This window comes from Diplotaxodon limnothrissa, linkage group LG19 (assembly GCF_057381915.1).
Source record: "Diplotaxodon limnothrissa isolate DT_005_m linkage group LG19, D_limnothrissa_male_GT1.1, whole genome shotgun sequence".
NCBI lineage: Eukaryota > Metazoa > Chordata > Actinopteri > Cichliformes > Cichlidae > Diplotaxodon > Diplotaxodon limnothrissa.
Genome location: NC_140614.1, coordinates 2,487,125 through 2,507,032, shown reverse-complemented (window position 1 = coordinate 2,507,032; position 19,908 = coordinate 2,487,125). Strand labels below are relative to the sequence as shown.

The 19,908-nt window shown below is 38.6% G+C and overlaps 1 protein-coding gene across 1 annotated transcript; it reads left to right on the top strand.

The window, feature by feature from the left end:
• Window positions 1-358: 358 nt before the first annotated feature.
• Window positions 359-11,224, top strand: hhipl1 (HHIP-like 1). The gene is made up of 9 exons (XM_085342830.1): window positions 359-748; window positions 1,817-2,463; window positions 2,670-2,813; window positions 3,226-3,554; window positions 4,524-4,650; window positions 6,725-6,870; window positions 6,982-7,063; window positions 8,726-8,808; window positions 8,914-11,224. The coding sequence occupies exons 1-9, from the start codon at window positions 461-463 to the stop codon at window positions 9,471-9,473; spliced, it is 2,406 nt and encodes an 801-aa protein (XP_085198956.1). The 5' UTR covers window positions 359-460; the 3' UTR covers window positions 9,474-11,224.
• Window positions 11,225-19,908: the final 8,684 nt, after the last annotated feature.

The following is a 19,908-nucleotide window of genomic DNA, read 5'->3' as shown; positions in this document are numbered from 1 at the left end:
ACAAGAAGGTTAACTAAATCTTCCCAGTGTAATTTATAACTCCTCATTCAAACCACTTAAAACATATTTGCGTGTCATAATTTTTCTGTTTCCTACTTTCGGAAGCATAAGATTGTTTCTCAGCCCCCCTCTGGAAATAAATTGGTTAGTTATTCTGATGTGCAATAATGTCAGTCGCAAAGTCGGATTCGGAGGACTGTCTGCTTCGTCAGTTCTGAAAAAAAAAAAACTGTTGTGCATAACTGATGCAGTACTTACTAAAATGACTGAATAATGACATTTTCTTTGTAATTTCAAACTGCTTAAAACTATGTTTGCTAAAACTCGAGCAAACATAAAAAAATAAACGCCGACCTGCGCTTCACCACGTCAGAGCGTTGAGCAATGCAAATGATCAAAGTCCACACGGGAAGCCTCTTTCGAAAAATCTGTCCTCCCATGTCACGCAGTGTGAGCCGTGATGCAGCGGTGTTGTGGAAAAATCACCAGCCATCTGTGGCTCTGGTCTACTCTGTTGTTTTTGACACTATGTTTTGCACCTGTGATGTTACACCCGCAGTGTTTGGATTTTAAACCGCCCTTCCGACCGCAGAAGGAGCTGGAATTTTGTATAATGTACAAGGAATTTGGCTGCTGTGATTATCAGAAGGACCAGGAGCTGATGTCTAAATACTACCAGATTATGGATAATTTTGACTACAGTGGATATACCAGCTGTGCCGGGTTCATCTTTGACTTGCTCTGCCAGGTAGGAACACATGGACAAAGGTCGGTTGGCTGAGTCCAGGACCTACCATTACACTGGCCAAACAAAACAACTGCTGTGAAATAAGCAACAGAAGCAAAACAACAAAGCAGTCTTTAGTTAAAAAATGTCATGATGACTTTGAAAGCTGTACACTGATATACAGTAAAGGCTATGAAAGATTTGTCTGGCGCTTTATTTATGTTCTGTCATTACTGGTAAAGCAGTCTATAGGAAATAGATGGAATTATGCTCCTCATCATCTACAGGCATATCTCAATACAATAACCTGCAGTAATCTTGCTTTGCAAGTATGTATTAATGAAGTACATTATTATTCATTCTTAACATTAATATTCGTTTACCATCATCTATTCAATTATCTGAATACAAGGTGGTTAAAGTGCACAGGGAGAACCCTAGTTCTATGCAGAATTTAGCACACCTGACCATGACATATCATTTTATATATACGGATCAATATGGGTCAAGACTAAAGTTATATATCTCTTCTATATATCTCCTTTAGTCATAAGGGCTGAATGAACTTTCTTAACATTAAGAAATATTGCTGCTGTCACCATTTTAGGTTTTTAAGCTCAACAGTATTTTCTGTTATGGCCCACAACTTTACTGGTTTAGTTCACTGACATCACTAATAATATTTCACAAGAGAGGCTTTTATATAAGACTTTGCACAGCAGGAAACAATGGGCAAAGAGAGTTACAGACTTTTTTTCTTTGTAATGGAAGAACGAGTAGGTAAAGGGATGACAGTTCCCTGAGAGTACTGGACTAAGATTTATATAAAGGATACATAATGTCAAATGAATGCAAAGCCTCTACATTTGACAGATGTTAAACTGCAGCAATAAGCATTTTATTTAAAATCATGCTTGTCCTATGTACGCTGTATTTGTAACTTGTTCATATTGTAATCCATGTAACAAAAACAACTAATGCAGGTTTAAAGACCACTTTACATGCTATCAGTGGCACTAACTGTTCCTTCTTGTTGCATGTCTCTTCTTTTCCTCCTTTTTTGTCTCTCCTCCATCTGTCTGATCTCAGGAGTGTTCTCCCTATGCAGCTCACCTCTTTGATGCTGAGGATCCAAGCACCCCGGTCAGGACCATCCCAGGCCTCTGCTCTGAATACTGCTTTCAGTTTTGGAATAAGTGTTCTTTCACCATTCCTTTCTTGTCTGGTGACCCATATATAGCAAACTTCAGAGAAAATCAGACCAGTCTCTGCCATTACCTGGAGATACAAGACAAGGACTACTGTTATCCATATCTGCTTAACAACCAGCAACTCACCCAGAACCTGGGTGGCATTCAGGTGAACTCAGATGGCTGTCTGCAGCTGTGCCTGGAAGAAGTGGCCAATGGTCTCCAGAATCCATTAGCCATGGTGCATGCCAATGATGGCACACATAGATTCTTTGTGGCAGAACAGGTCGGCCTGGTGTGGACCTATCTTCCAGATCGGTCCAAGCTGGAGAGACCATTTTTGAACATTACCCAGGCAGTGCTAACATCATCGTGGGAAGGTGATGAGAGAGGCTTTCTCGGACTTGCCTTTCACCCCAAATACAAGTACAATGGGAAGCTGTATGTGTATTACTCAGTGGAGGTGGGTTTTGATGAGAGAATCAGAATCAGTGAGTTCCACGTATCAGCCAATGACATGAATGAGGTGGACCACACCTCTGAGCGGTAGGTATGAACTGTTGTACTTGGTTAGCAAAAAGCACTACCTTTTTCTAAAACCTGAACTGTTTTGCAGTTTTATACTTTTTGTCATATTGACCATTATCAGAGAGAAACAAACGGTTTGCATCAATTCTTTTGTGTTTTTTTTGTGTAAATTTGTTTTAACACCCGATCTATTCCTTATTTCTTGTATCAACATGTTCCTTTAGAGTTATTCTGGAGATTGATGAACCGGCATCCAACCATAATGGAGGGCAGCTGCTATTTGCAGATGATGGGTACTTGTATATTTTCACAGGTGATGGTGGAATGGCAGGAGACCCATTTGGGAAATATGGGAATGCTCAAAACAAGTAAGGAGCTCATAATTAGACATCCAAAAATGAAAAATGTAAAACATTTATTCATTAAAATGTAAAAAAGCTCATTTGAATGTATAATCTTGTATGTTTCTTGACATTTTAGATGAAAAAATCTGCCATTAAAGGCATGTTGTTATGACATTATAACCTTCATTACAATCTGGTGAAAATTATGTTCAGTTCGTGTTCAGTAAGAAATTGCAAAAACAGTAAAAATTTTCAATTTTTTATTACAATGTTTTAAAGATAAATATGACAACTATACAAAAAATATACAGTTTGAATTGTTGTGTGTCTGTTAAAGAGGAGAGAGGATGAAAGTACTGATGGTATTGCTGTTTAAAAACTGTGGAAACACTGACAATCAATATGTAGTGAAAGATCAACATTTTTTACGTTGTAGGTCAGCTCTCTTGGGTAAAGTGCTTCGAATTGATGTGGATGACAACCAGAGAGGTCCATTGTACAGAATTCCTCCAGATAACCCGTTTATACATGAACAGGGAGCACGCCCGGAGGTTTATGCTTACGGTGTTCGCAATATGTGGAGGTGTTCGGTGGACCGGGGTGATCCATGGACCAAAAACGGCAAAGGGCGTATCTTCTGTGGGGATGTAGGCCAGAACAAGTTCGAGGAAATCGATATAATCAAGAAAGGTCGAAATTATGGCTGGAGAGCTAAAGAAGGCTTCTCTTGCTACGATAAGAAACTATGTGCCAACAGTTCATTAGGTAGGTATGCCACATCAATGCACTATTGTGTATGTTAAAGATTTGTCTGTGTAATTTATCCATTGCTTTAAAAATAGCACAATCAGTCTACACTTGTCTCAGACTAGTCACCATTTTGCACTCAGAAGTGCGTTAATTCTTCTGGTGAAATCAACTTTCTGGTTTTTCTTACATGGAAGACTGAACATGCATCAAATTAGTCTGTGGCAGTTAAACAATGCTCAGTTGGTGTGAAGGGACAAAAAGTGGACCAAGGAAATATTCTCCACACCATTATACCACTGCCACCAGCCTACCATCCAAAATCATCACTTCAGGCAACTTTTTTCCATTCTTTTATTTTGGTTAGTCCATGTTATGTGGAAAAATCAGAATTTGGTCAACAGTTTCTGAAATAGTCCAACTGCCTTGTCAATAACTATGCCATATCCAAAGTAATTGCTTCTTAATTCTGATACTTGATTTGAATTTCAGCAGCTGCCATGATTGGCTGATTAGAACTTTGCATTAACAAGCAGTTTAATAAGTGTACCTGATAAATCAGATGCTGAGTATATTTTGCAGTTTTTGTATGAACAAAAACATCATACAATTACTGAATAGTTTACATAAATGTCTTGTTCAATAGAGACACTATTACTCTCTCACTGTCGCCATTACATGATTCATTGTCACTGATTCCCCCCACATTTCTTCTTCTGAATCAGGTCCTACATTTTTCCAAATTAATGGCAGAGTTTATATTCAGAATCACTCTTAATTAGCAACGCAATAAATATTTGCTTAAAAATTCAGAATTACATTTAGCTTATCAGTCAAATATGGATGACAAATCATTTGTTGGTACTTGACTGAACCCAACCCAATGTTGAACTAAGATGTATCTATAATGGCACATCCTGTTCTGATGCTCTGATAATGGAGATTCATACTAATGCAGTTAATGACCCTTTTTCATTTTTTTCACAGATGATGTCCTGCCTGTTTATGCATATCCTCATAGGATGGGCAAGTCAGTCACTGGTGGTTATGTGTATCGAGGTTGTGAATACCCCAACCTGAATGGCATTTATATATTTGGAGACTTCATGAGTGGGTAGGATTCACTTGAAAGATGTTATTTTATTGTTTAGAACATTTATTTTTATTTTGATAACAGTAGTGAAATACCAATCATTTGTGAAATTAAAGGAGTGTTATGTCTGCCCCCCAAAATCTAAATAACTGTTGTTTCTGTCAAAAAATTTAAAATAACTGCTGTGTTTGATGCAACTTCATTCACATCCTAGGATTTCAGAAATGGCTAATTGAAAAATTCATTTTTTACAAACCCTCCATGTTCCTCGCCAAATAAAATGAAGGACCTTCTCTTCTTCAGGTCACCATTATTTCAGTATTGGTTCATCTATCAAAATCAATATTGATTCAGCTATCAAGACTAATCCTGGTTGGACTAGTCTTGATAGCTGAATTCTAGGTAGACCAGAACCACTCCACAAGTCTTACTCAAAGATGCTAATCTTAACCTTTTGTGTAGACTTTCAGAGTGTCCACCTAATTTAGGAAATAAAAAATACTTTTATATTGTAATTGGATGGCAGCTATGTGGCTGAATAGAGGGGCCGGGTTGAGTCCCTGCTTCTCTAGGCCATGTGTGGAAGTGTTGTTGGGCAAGATACTAACCAACTGAGCAAGCACTTGGTGACAGTGGGAAGGAAAAACTCCATTTTAACAGGAAGAAACCTCCAGCAGAACCAGGGTCAAGGAGGAGCAGCTATCTGCTGCAACTGGAGGGGGCTGATGGGAAGAAGACAGGATAAAGCACAAGCTGTGGAAGAGAGACAGGCATTCATAACAACTAATGATTAAATGCAGAGTGGTGTACAAATACATAGTGAGTGAAGGTCTCTCCAGCGATCCTCAGGATTTTCTATACAGGCGCTGTGGAGAGCATCCTCACACAGAACATCCTGGTTTGGGAACAGCTGTGTTAAAGACTGAAAAGCTCTTCAGAGAGTGATCCGTACAGCAGAACGCTGCTGCAGGATTGCTCCATAAGTGACTGAGACAGGACTCTCTTCTACATACTCTAAACCATAGGTGTCAAACTCTGGCCCGCGCAGCCTAATTACATTTGGCCCACGAAGCCATACCAAATGACTATCAGAGCTGGCCTACTGGTATTATACAGCTAATATATATATTGTTTAGTATTAAGCTTTGCTTGTTCCAGTTTTTCAGCAAAACGTGTTTGAGTCCATAAGAAAAGATTCATTCTTATATCTGGAGGAATAAATATATTTCAATAAATATTAATGTTAGCCCGCGACTTTGTTCCAGTTTTGAATTTTGGCCCACTGTGTATTTGAGTTTGACACCCCTGCTCTAAACCCACCGGCACAAAGTACATTTCAAATTCCTTTAATTTTAAATATGTTCATATTGTCTATTTTGTAAAATGTTCAGATTGTCTATTCACTTAATGTACAGAATTCACCTGCTTGCTGCTTACATGCTACTACTGCACATTCACCTAATGTAGATCATATATAATGTTCTTCCTCTCTCCCCCCCTTTGCACAAGTCGAGGAGCGTGTCAGGCTACATTTAATTGTGTTATACTTGTATAACTATGCATGTGACGAATAAAGAACCTTGAACCTTGAACCTTGAAAAGGTGAGTGAAGGAAAAATACTTCACTCACCATGGGTGCATCATCCTAGCAGCCTAAACTAGAGCCTAAAAAAGGTCACCTAACTATATGCTTTATCAAAAAGGAAGGTCTTGAGCATAATATTAAAAGTAGAAAAGTTGCCTGTCTCCCCAATCCAAACTGGGAGCTGGTTCCTTAAAGCTGAAGGCTTTGCCTCCCATTCTACTTTTAAATAGTCTAAGACAGCGGTGTCCAAGTCCAGGCCTCTCTCTTTCTAGTCCCTGTAACAACCATATCTTTTCACTATCAGAGGTCAATATCAGGTCTTCTGTATCTTTCATTTCTTATCCAAAACTCCAATGTGCAATGTACCAAATGTACTATAGTTATTTGAAGGAATTCATAAGTACTCTAAAAATGCAGAAGTAACTGGTACTAAGGGGTGTGAAATTAAAAACACAAAAAACACACAAAGTGCCTACACATTAGAAATCATAGATTTTATTTATGTTCCAGGCGTTTGATGAGCCTGCAGGAGGACAAAACAACAGGAAACTGGAAATACAACGAGATATGTATGGGGATGGGGCTAACCTGTGCCTTTCCTGGACTTATCAACAACTATCACCAGTACATTATCTCCTTTGCTGAGGATGAATCTGGTAACGAATCATCTCACAATCTCACAGTTTTTCCTGTAGTGTTTTTAGCTGGTTTAAGCAGTTGAAATGAATGTTTTGTGTAATATTCTTTAAATATGTTATTCATTTCAGGTGAGCTTTACTTCATGTCCACTGCAATACCAAGTGCTACATCACCTTCAGGAGTCGTTTATAAAGTCATCGATCCCTCAAGGTGAGTGATAGAATTACTCATTATTTTCAGTTTGTTTTAAATGAAATTAATATGAATTTAGGCAAACTCACCTGAATCAATGACAGGTTGTTTAGAGGGAGAAACATCTTTGTAGAGAAAGTATAACCACACTGTTCCACTTACCATTATTTTTGTTTAGTTCCTTTTGTCAGGTACAGAGAAACATCTGTACATAGATATAGATTCAGTGAGATTCAGTCACTGAAGCGTTCCTGGCTACTTGACAGCCCACATGTGCATGCTATTAATCAAGACCTGTGATCAAGATTCCAAAATATTTCCAGTCATTTGTATCAGGGGATGGAAAGGTAGAAAATACAGTGAGAACATTTTCAGTAATCTCAATAATGCATCTTCCTGCAGTCAATCGGAGGGATTGCTGAAGTGCACTTTAGTTTTTTTATTTGGTGTTACTCTTCTTACAGATGTGGAGATAGACAGGGACTTTTCTCTGTTTCTTATATAAACCGTTTCAGTGCCTCATCTTTAGCTGCAGGTCTCAACTTCTGTCAGTTCAGTTGTAAATTGGTATTTTTGTCACGGACTTATAGAATAAATGTAGGTAAAAATGCACTCATAGAAATCCATGTCCGAAAATCCACTCTTGAAGTCTTATTTTCATTTGCAAATAGTTATATTGATTTTGTGCTCATGTTTTTTATTGTTTGTTTGTTGGGGAAAGAGTTGAGATCTGTGGGGTTGTGAAGTATAGGAATTCTCTTCTTAGCTGTGTTTTGTAGTTGCAGGTAGTAAAGAACATTTCTGTTGTCTAATCAGAAAGTTTGAAAAAGATTAGAGGCTAACATGACTGTATTAACTTGAAGATTTGATGGAGATGTGTGATTCCTTTCTACTCCCATTTCTAATGTGAAGAGTTGCTCTGTTAATCTTGAAAGTCTGGATTGTGCCAAACTGGAGAGAGACTACAGGGAGACTACAATTGTAATCTGTCAAAGTGGAGGAGATCAACGGGTTTGTGTTAATAGAGGCAGTAATAAAGACGAGGTCTGGAAGTTCGACGTGATTACAATGTATTTGTTCTAATTCTCTTCTTGAGTTGTGGGCTTCACAATATATTGTATCTGATTAGCTAGACAGTCAAAATTAGGTGCCTCAAGATGCCCATTACATGTTTTTCTGGTGAGTGGAGAGATTTTAGCTTTTTTTTTTCCCGGTTGAACCTTATGATGTTGCAGTCTAACAAATGACACAGTTTAGGTGTAAATTGGAATGTAATCACTGAGAAAGATTAATTAATTTGGGAGATTAATTCGGGTTATTAATGTCAGGTTATTAATTAATAACAGAAGTCAGTAAATAGATGGAAGAGTAGTTTTTAGTAATTGTTGCTGTTCATATGGGGAGGAAATTTCACGACTGCCTTAAAGCAGACCCCTCTAAAAACACAGCAGTCAGTGCAATGGCGGTCTCCACAGACGACAATGATTCCTTGGTATGGTCAATTTCCAAAAGGACAATAAATGTTAAATGTTAAAGGACGGCAAAGAGAAGCAATAAAAGGAACCTAACTCCTCCTTTATCACCGTGTCTGATCTTGACTGTTAAAAACAGACTGTCAGCGGATAAATAAGAATAAACAGAGAATCTATCAATAAACAGTTATTTGTCATTGTGTTTTAGACGTGCACCACCAAGACAGTGCCACTACAACCCTCTTCCAGTGAGAGTAAAAAGCAATCTCATCAAGTTTGTTCCTCAAGAAAGTGAGTTCACATACACATTCTCTTCACACAAACTGAAATGATAAACCAGCTATCTCAGTTTTTATAATATCATTTGGTCTATATTGTTTCATGATCTTCCATTAGCGCTGGTTGGCATTGACCTGCCGAATGAAAACTTTCAGCCACAATCCACTGAATCCTATCAATGGCACCAAGAGCTAAGTGATCATCGAGGTGAAATAGGAGCAGGCGTGATTACTCCTGTACCAGCCACAGGTACTTCCAAAACAACCAAAAATTCAAGGCGTAAAGGCCGGCATAGGAAGAATAAATCCAAATTGGAACGTGCACCTCACATCCAGACGGGAGCAGTGAGACTGGTTGGGGATTCCAGGAGTGACCGTGGACGTGTAGAAATCTACATTAATGGGGAATGGGGTACCGTGTGTGATGACCTGTGGACCCTTGTCAATGCTAGAGTGGTTTGCCGGCAGCTCGGTTTCCAACATGCTCTGAAAGCAGCTAAGAACTCTGAGTTTGGTGAGGGAAAGGATTTGCGGATTCTTCTTGATGATGTTAAGTGTGTAGGCACTGAATCCAGCCTTTTAGATTGCAGACATGCTGGTGTGGGGACACATAACTGTGCCCACTATGAAGATGCTGGTGTGATCTGTGGCAACTCATCATATGTTGCAGAAGTCTAAAAGTTTAACTAATACTAGTTGTCGAGAGCAATGTCCTGTTTAAAAAAACATAAAAAAAATCACAACACAACACAGACAGCTATTCTATTTCCCACAGCAACAAGAAATGAACAGTAATCTAAAACTGCAGTTGTGTTATATGTTGTACATTACAACGAACGTGATAACTACTTAAGAGTATTTTAAATAAAGCTCACAAGCAAATGCATACATTTCAATAACCTACGGCAGGATAGCGTGTATACTGAGACAAACTAAGAGTTATAAATTAATAAAATAATAAAGGCAGTCGTTTTTCTCAAAATAATGGATCTTACTTATAGTACATTAAGATATAGTATAACAATTTAATTACACACAAGCTTTTTCCTTCAGTACTTTTCATTGATAAGTGAATACTTTGAATTTTATTATTGGGTTATAAAAGTTTGACTTTACAGTGTAATATTAAAATGTTGACTGTATATTTCGTGTCTCAATTTTTTGTGGGAAGAAAAAACAATGAGTCCCTGCTTAATGTAATATAAAGGTGAACTGGATAAAAGCCTTAGAGCAAAGAGGCATACCTGAAACCTTTTACATGTGAAATCTGATGCAATATTTGAAGATGATTATCTCAAAGACTATCAAAGATAAAAGCTTGACATTATCACTTGTCTTTACATAAATTACCTCGCTTTAGCTTTTCTTCCATTCTGGAACTCCACAAAGTCTCATGAAAAGACATTTAATGTGTTTTTATATTTAACGTATTTGAGCTCCAGAAGTCTTGCGTAAGCAGACACATTCTACATCTGCTTATTTTGTGCAGAATATTGTGATAACGTTACTTTACAGCAGCAGATGCCCACATTAAACTGTGACTATTATGAAGATAATATTGATACGTGTATGCAGTTGCATGAGCTGGAGATGGAGACTTTCTTTTTTGAGGTCTTTAATCTTGCCAAATTTCATAACAGAGATGACCACTCGGTGAAAATGATGATTCTGCGGATCCAACATCACATATGAAACTCAAGACACTGACTTTGTGTTTTTAATTGTGGCTGAATGCATGTGTCACAAGTCAAAGTGTTTTACCTTTTAATATGTGGTTATTTATTGAAGGGATGGTTTATTTAAAGCTTTCAGCACCGTACTGAGGAGACATAAGTAATTCCAAACTTGCACGTTGTTGTATTCACATTCATTATGCTCATTCTAAAATAACACGTGCTGGTTATTAAAATACTGAAATTGTGTGTTTTTTGGAGAATATTAAAGAACCTGCTTGCAATATTCTGTTTCACAGATGACATTTATATATAGTTATATAGTTAGTTATAGATTTAAATGTAAATGTAATATAAATTAAAAAAATGCAAAAAATAGTTAAGAACTTATAAAAGGGGCGCAGGGGTCAGCAAACCACACCGCCTCTGTTTAAGCATTCATTAAGGCTTTTTATAAATGCTTTTATATTTTCAAAACAAAAAGGTTTGAAAAGTACTTTTCAGATATGATGCTGATATGTTGCACATTTCTCCAGCAGATGGCAGAATAATACTACTATTTTAAAAGCACAAGAGAACCTGAAAAAATATTCGGTCTGCATACCTGTTCATCTTAATCAACAAGAACTGCTTTTCTTGGATGTGTGTGTGTTTGTGTTTTCTAATTCTTAATTGTAGCAGTTCAGAAAAGCTGGTGAAAACCCCTTTTGTCATAGCTGTTCTTCAAATAAAAAAAATCAAATCATAGTCCTACTCTGTATCTATATTTGTTCTATAATTATAGCTACAATATCATAGCTATACCATATAGCTACCATATCATGTCTATATACCTATATTATTGCTAATATGTATATTGTAATATATCTATATCATGCTAAAGCACTTCTGGATGGATCCAAACTGCATTTTGTTGCCTTGTACTTGTGACATGTGCAATGACAATAAAGTTAAATTCTATTCTATTCTATTCTATTAATATCATAAATATAATATATAAAAACTACTAAATGAAAATGTGTGTGTATTTGTTGTAGGGTAATTGTGATGGACCTGTAAACATTTTACCACAGATATTACAGTATTGGACAAATAATTTAGAGACTTTCACCCTGGACATTTATATTTTAGGAATTTAAAAAGGTCTTTTTTTTTCTTTTTTTAATTGACATTTTGGAATCACTATACAATACCACCAACTTCAGCAATTTGTCACTACATATATTTTTCTTTTTTTTCTATATTTAAACAACTAAAATATCCATACAAAAAGAATGAAAGAAGAAGAAGAAAGAAAAGAAAAGAAAAAGAAGCAAAACAGGAAACAATAAATAAATAAAAGTTACATAAGGAAAAAGAAAAAAAATAATTTAAAAAAATGTAGGGAGTGTGTTTTTGTTTCCATTAATGTAACTAATATTTCCTGTAGTCTTCTAGTAGTTAACAAAGTCAGAATCTAAAGCAAAAGCAAAATCTGGCCTGTGTTTTTTTATGTAGTCCATCCATTTCCTCCATCGTGATACAAACAGGTCCCTCTTGTAGTTCACATCTGCTGTTATTTTCTCCATTCTGGGAATGTCCATTGTGATGTCCATCCACATGTTCATAGTTGGGCTCTCTGAAGAAAGCCATTTTTTGTGATGGCTTTTTTGCCTGCAGCCAGTAAAATATTAAACAAGTATTTATCGTTCTTTGTCCATCCTTCTGGCATAAGTCCAAAAAATAGAGTTTTGCTTTCCAAAGGTAAATATCTTCCAAATGTTTCTTGTATTGCTGCATGTGTTCCCTTCCAGTAAGTTTTAATAACATGACAGTCCCAGAAAATATGATAGTGATTTGCATTTGTATTTCCACAATTTCTTGAATAAAGTTGAATAATTTTAATATAAATGTTAAAAATGAGAAAAATACAAGCAGTGATGTCCAAAAGAAGAGGAATCTATGCATTATTATTATTATTATGCAGAAAAAGTAGAATTGGGCTGAGAGATCTATCACTTTATCACCTGTTCAGATTGTAAATCATGTTTTTTAAAAGTAACTAAGTAACTAAGTAATTAATTACTTTTGAAAATAAGTAATCAGTAAAGTAACGGGATTACTTTTTGGGGGACGTAATCAGTAATTAGTTACTGATTACTTTTTTCAAGTAACTTGACCAACACTGGTCACGAGCTGTGGGTAGTGACCGAAAGAACGAGATCGTGAATACAAGCGGCAGAAATGAGCTTCCTGCGAAGGGTGGCTGGCCTCTCCCTTATAGTGATAGGGTGAGGAGTTTGGCCATCTGGGAGGGGCACAGAGTACAGCCAGTTGAGGTGGGTTGGGCATCTGACAAGGATGCCTCTTGGGCGCCTCCTGGGTGAGGTGTTCTGGGCATGTCCCACCGGGAGGAGGCCCCCAGGGCAGACATACCAAAGGCTGGAGAGATTATATCTCTCAGCTGGCCTGGGACCACCTCAGTGTTCCCCCGGACAAGCTGGAGGTGGTGGCCAGGGAGAGGGAGATGGGCTTCTCTGCTTGAGCTGCTGCCCCTTACGGCCCCAGATAAGCGGAAGAAGATGGATGGATGATTTTAATGAGTAATATTAAAATTATATTTAATTATTTTTAAATTAATGTGTTTCCTGGTTCATTATTTTAATTTGTTGTGGGACGAGACAGTAGGGTGATATTCACAGGTAGGCAGGCAGCGCTCTGTAGCAGAGCAGGAGTTGGAACAGGTTGTATCCAGGGTGTGATGGGTCTGTAGTGATGTTTGCCTACTTGTTTCCTGACTCTGGATTTGTGAAAAAAAATGCAGACCTCACTGTCTGTTGTAGTCTGTTCTTGTCAGATTTTGCGGCTGAGCCAAACCAGACAGTGATGGATAAGCAGAGAACAGACTGGATTACAGTGTAGAATTGGATCAACAGCTCCTGAGGCAGGTTGAACTTCCTGAGTTCTCCTGTTCTTTTTTGATGATAGTGTCTATATTGAGTGACCATTAAAACCTTAGAACCTGACAGAAGCAGTGCTGTTGAGTAAGGTACGGGGCGGTAATGGAGAGGGACTTCTTCTGGAGTGCACTTCGATCCCTACAGTTTTGAGCACATTCAGCTCTAGGTTGTTCTGACTGCACTATATGAAATATTATTAATGCCTATTAATACCTGTACAGCAGCTTTTTGTATGAGACAGATTTGTAAAAGAGGCCTTGCTCTCAGTAAGTTTCTTGATTTCTTTGTAATCTCTGCTCATTCTGTATTCTGCTCAGTTTGCATGCTGCCTTTACGAGTTCTTTCTCCTTTGTAATTGATGGCGATCCGGTGAATATACTCAGCTGCTTGCCTTTGTTGCCTGCCACATTGCTTTGTAAATTTTTTCAGTGTTAGGTTATTTTAGCTGGTGCTACTAATTCCTCTGTCTGCATAAAGCAGTGTTGGACACACTGTGGTACCCTCGTCAGCATCAGCTGAACAGTACTGTACTGCAGAAAGCAGTGTGTTGGTACAAACAGGGTGAGAAAAAGGCAATTAACAATGGAAGAGAGACGGACCATCATAACTCTTATAAATGTAGGTCTGTCCTACAGAGAGACTGCAAAGAAAGTCAAGGTGTCAGTGAGTCCAGTTTCCTTCTGCACTATGAAACAAACTGTGACAGGAAGAGTCTGACAGACCCAGAGACACGACTGAATCAGGTCATGTGATGGCAGCTCACAGGACAACAGCTTCAAGCAGCTTAACAGTGCTCGTAGTAAGAAAGTCTGTTTCAGCTGTGAAGAGAAGACTTCAAGCTGCAGGTTTGACAGGATGAGTTGCAGCGAGAAAGCCAGGCAAGACAAAGAGGCTTGTCTGTGCCATGCAACACCAACACTGGACTGCTGAAGACTGGAAGAAGGTATTATGGACCGATGGATCAAATGTGAAATCTTCAGTTCATCACACAGGATCTTTGTCGTCGAGTAGGTGAAAGGATGGATCCACAGTGTGTGTCATCACCTGTCAAACATGGAGGAGGAAGTGTGATGGTCTGGGGCCTTAGTCAATGGAGCGCAGCTGGGCACAGCCCGAAAAAGGGACATGGGCCCATCTTCCTACAGGCCCACCACCTGCAGGAGGCGCTGCAGAGGCCGGGTGCATTGTGAGCCAGGTGGCGGCCAGGAGCAGAGGTCCTGGATGGGAGAAGGCAGCTGGAGATCGACAGACGGATTGGTGCTGTGGCCGCAGTGATGCGGATGCTGTACCGGTCCGTCGTGGTGAAGAGAGAGCTGATTGTAAAAGTGAAGCTCTCAATTTACCGGTCAATCTACACCCCTACCCTCACCTATGGCCACGAGCTGTGGGTAGTGACCGAAAGAACGAGATTGTGGTTACAAGCGTCAGAAATGAGCTTCCTCCGAAGGGTGGCTGGCCTCTCCCTTAGAGATAGGGTGAGGAGTTTGGCCATCTGGGAGGGGCACAGAGTAGAGCTCCTTCACATCGAAAGAAGCCAGTTGAGGTGGTTTGCACATCTGACAAGGATGCCTCCTGGGCCCCGAGGCAGACCCAGGACACGCTGAAGAGATTATATCTCTCCACTTGTCTGGGACCACCTCGGTGTTCCCCTGGACAAGCTGTAGGTGGTGGCCAGGGAGAGGGAGATGGGCTTCTCTGCTTGAGCTGCTGCCCCTTACGGCCCCAGATAAGTGGAAGAAGATGGATGGATGATTCTAATAAAGACATTTCATCAAAAGTCTGGGTAGAAATGGATAATTGAAAAATCTAAATTGCCCATAGGTGTGAATGCGAAGTGTGTGAGTGCGAATGGTTGTCTGTCCCTGTGTGTTAGCCCTGCGACAGACTGGCGACCTGTCCAGGGTGTACCCCGCCTCCCCCGTGACCCTGAAAAGGATAAGCGGATGCGAATGGATGGATGGGCTGAATATTTAAATATAATGGAACATGCCTTGATAAGAGTAAATTTAAATGAAAATGTAAAGAAGTGGCCTCATGATTGTGGGTACAATGGTGCTGAAAATACTGGAGAAAAGAAAGAAGAAAAAAAAAACAGGATTCTCATAGTGCTCCCAGCACTTATGTGAGCATGGGGTCAATGTAGATGAATGCTGGTGTAAACTATTCCTTTATTGGGCAGATAGGACAATTTATTCACCCACTTACTTTCCCCTACAGGCTGAGAACGGTGCTCCAAATCTGGATCAGAATACTTTATGTCAATTCAAAATGGTTCGTTTTTTTTCCCAGAGCACTGCTGATTTCCACATTGCAGACTTTTCACATAAGCCTTGAGTTCTAAAGAGGCTCCTCAAAGGTATCTTATTTTGGCTACATTGATCAGTGCTCTCCTCCTGACCATGCAGGTTGACAGTCCTTCAATTAATCTTTCAGTTTTGCAATGAAAAACGGTGCATTCCTACTGCGAAAACAACCTTTTTAGTGACATCATGATCACTGCTCTAACTGCTTGGATGGCTAATTTGTTAGTCAGTAATGCTAGCTAATGATGGGCACATGTAAATTGTCCATACCCACTGCTTGTGTTTATAGCAGCAACCTTGCTGTTAAGTGAGTCAGTATGTGACACTTCTCTGAGGTCATCATTTAACTTCACTGAAGGACTTGGCGTGGGATAAAGCTGCTGCTTGTATTCAGATGTGGGGGGGTGGTTGATAGCACACCTGTTTGTTTATTTAGGCTATGACTCATTTTCCTCTGTGTTGTACCATTACAGTTGACCATCTTGCTCTAATTTGTGGTGCTTTTTTTAAAGATACACTATGGAATACCAATCTAGTCATCTCTGATCTTCAGCTTGTTTTTTGTTCATTTATAAATGGCTTTACTAAATATGGCAACAAGCAAGCCAAATGCATTGGTACCTCACTTATAAATCTGCACACTTATTCTTCTTTGTTATTACTATGTTATTATACTGTGTTGTGTTGTTTGTGTTGCGTTGTGATGTGTCGTATCGGGTCGTGTTGTGTTATATGTAGTGCCAACGAAGGACAGTTTTCCAATTTCATTATACCATTGTACTATGTATGACTGTGCAATGACAATAAAGAGTTATCTTATCTTAAGATACAGTATTGTATGAAAGATTTTTTTTTCAGCTACGCACTTTTCCTATCCAGGAATAGAGTACTATCATATATCATATATAGTAATATGGTAGGGATAGTATACACAAAAAATAAGAACTAGGCATTTTTGTAACACATTTCTAGTATCACTCACCACAAAGCACTTGTGAACCACAGTTCACATAATTAACAACTATAATGAATGAATTAATAACTATAATTCACTTTTTGTAATTTGTAAACCTGCACAGGCACAAGAAGAACAAGCAAACCCCTCACAGAGAGGACTCTGGGTTTGAAGCAGGAAGCTTCTTGCTGTGAACTGTGGTGACCTCTGCAGCACCATACCATCTGTTAGTTGTTCTTTTCATTGTATTTACATCAGCTTGTGTATTTGTTTGTTCCAATTTATTAGTAGAGTAGCTTATTACATAGCGAGTTCCTGGACTTTGATGGATGTTTTTATCCAGACGCACTCTGAAACTAGAGCTCAAAATATAGTTCAGAAACAGATATGAAATACCTAAGCTAAGAAATTAAGTGACACCATATACAGGAAGAACTGTTTAAGTGGATATATTGTTGTGTGTTAGTAATGTTATAATGTTGTAAAAAAAAAACCCCACAAAGTCTTTCCCAACACACTCATCGTTTTCTGAATTGCTTTTAAAATTTGAATGTTCAGCTCCTTAATAACTAATTACAAGTCTGGTGTTGTACCTGTGAGAGTATTGCAATTAAACCAAAAAAATGCTTTAAACACTGGATAGCATTAACTAAAGCTTTTAGAACCTTGAACCTTGAAGAACCTTTTATAGATTTAAATATATATATATATGTTTGTTATTATGATTGATATGACAGTCATTGCTGTCTTGAACAGTGACTGAAAAAGCATGGCAAATATTTCTTATTGACTTTACCTGCTACCACAAGACGTACACTACCAGTCCAAAGTTTGGACATATCTTCTCATTTAATGGTTTTTCTTTACTTTCGTGACTATTTACATTGTAGATTCTCACTGGCATCCAAACTATGAAAGAACACATGTGGAATTATGTTGTAAACAAAAAAGTGTGAATTATCTCAAAACGTTTTATATTTCAGATTCTTCAAAATAACCACCCCTTTGCTTTGATTATTGCTTTGCACACTCTCGGCATTCTCTCGATGAGCTTCATGAGGTCGTCACCTGAAATGGTTTTCTGAGTCTGGTGACTCAGATGAATTTATCTTCAGCAGCAGAGGTGACTCTTGGTCTTCCCTTCCTGGGGCGGTCGTCATTCATGGTAGCGCTTGATGGTTTGTTGCAACTGCACTTGCGGACACACATAAAAAATTTGAGCCATTTTCCAAACTGACTGACCTTCAGTTCTTAGAGTAATGATGGACTGTTGTTTCTCTTTACTTAGCTGATTGGTTCTTACTTAATATGAATTCTAACAACAATAATAATGCGTACTTCCCCATGGGGAAATTACTCTCTCTGCATTTGACCCATTCACTCAGCGAAGCAGTGGTCAGCCACTAAGCAGGCGCCCAGGGAGCAGTGTGTAGGGACAGTACCTTGCTCAGGGGTACCTCAGGGTAGCCGTTCAGTAGATTCGAACCCCCAACCTTCCGATCATGGGGTGACCATTCTACCTACTGCGCTATCCAGTTGTCAAATATGGCTGTCATCTGTGTACCAACCTGACTTCTGCACAACACAACTGATGGTCCCAACCCCATTAAAAGAGCAAGAAATTCCACAAATGAACTCTGACAGGCTCACCTGTGAAGGGCATCCATCTCAGGTGACGACATCATGAAGCTCACTGAGAGAAGGCTGAGGGTTTGCAACGCTGTCAACAAAGCAAAGGGCGGCTGCTTACAGGAATCTGAAATATAAGACATTATTATCCATTTTTCTTTGCCACATAATTCCTTATATCTTGTGTCATATATTTAATGTCCTCAGTGTGTACCTACAATGTAGAAAGTAGTAAAAATAAGGAAAAAACATAAAATAAGAAGTCTGTCCAAACTTTTGACCTGTGGTGTATACAGTAATGGACATTTTTAATGAAGCCTAGTTCATTGTGATTTGATAATCTATTTACCTTTAGAATAAAACCTGAAGCTAATTTATAAAGAATATCTGATAATTCGTTTTTATCCATTTAATGATAGTAAAAGTCGAGTATCTCAGAAAGCACTTTCTTTCTGTTTCTTCTGGCCAGGAACGCTGCTACTCTCAAGGCTTCCAGCATGAACTTTCCTATTTCCCAGCCTATCAACCTACACCTGCAGCTGATTCACTTGTTCTTACATACAAAGACTGTGATTTGCAGTGTTCTTAAGACTGCCTTAGTTACCACTGAAAGCACTTACAATCCACGTATCAGTATTTCAATTGTAATCTCCTTACTTGGTGGTTTTGTAGGACTTTTTGAACAATTCCAGTCCTTCAGATTCCGAGTTGGTTTAAATAAAAAACACTTGTAGAGAACTGATAAGTGTGCTTTTGAATCCGCGGTGGCTTTTGCCACACTCATAATCACTGACACAAGGCAAAAGGAAGCCATGCCGTTAACTCAGACTGTGAACCCTGGCACAGCAATCTCACACACAGCTGTGTTGGACCCAGTTCTGTTGTTTATGTACCCATTCACATATGCATGCTTTGGAGTTTTATTTGAAGATCCCTAAGCATCACAGCTGTGTTCCCTGAACCAGACCACCTGCAACAATTAAAGATGCCTCTGCAGCTTGCTGGCTCAGCAGGGCTCTGATCAACACTACATTATAGAGAGAAGTTGTTTTGCAAGTGGTTGTAAAAGGGGATCTGGTTTCAGCCCCCTGCCATGTTTCTCCACATTGTTCCCACTCTCATCACGAGGAGTAAACAGTGGAATGAAATGCAGTAAACTGGTGTTTTTCTTCATGTACTTCAAAACCAGAAGCATTCTTCGTCAAACATTACTTCACTTTAATTGTTTTAAGTTAATTCATGGGATAGCAAAAGGTGTCTATGGCTACTAAAAACTAATGTCTGGTGACCTCATACAACAAATAATAAGGAATGTTCAAACTGAACAACAAAAGGTCTGCAGTTTTTGGAAAAGCTGGGTTAGGTTTTTTATGTTGCACTTATGTATGTATGTATGTATATATATGTATATATTGTACTATTCTTAGTTAGTGTATTGTCTGTCTTGTCTTAATGTTGGTTTAAAATGGAGCACTGTAACAAAAAATAATTTCCCCCAGGGATCAATAAAGTATTCTGATTCTGATTCTGAAATCACAGTGTACCTCATTCACACAAGTTGTTTTTTCCCATGCTCTACCTAAGTGCTTTCTAACATTAATGGATTGCATTTAT

Excerpts from the sequence above, each read along its gene's own strand:
- hhipl1 (XM_085342830.1), top strand. The coding sequence starts at position 461 with ATGCAGCGGTGTTGTGGAAAAATCACCAGCCATCTGTGGCTCTGGTCT. Across the intron at positions 7,064-8,725 it reads AAAGTCATCGATCCCTCAAG|ACGTGCACCACCAAGACAGT; the intron begins GTGAGTGATAGA and ends ATTGTGTTTTAG. Across the intron at positions 8,809-8,913 it reads CAAGTTTGTTCCTCAAGAAA|CGCTGGTTGGCATTGACCTG; the intron begins GTGAGTTCACAT and ends ATCTTCCATTAG.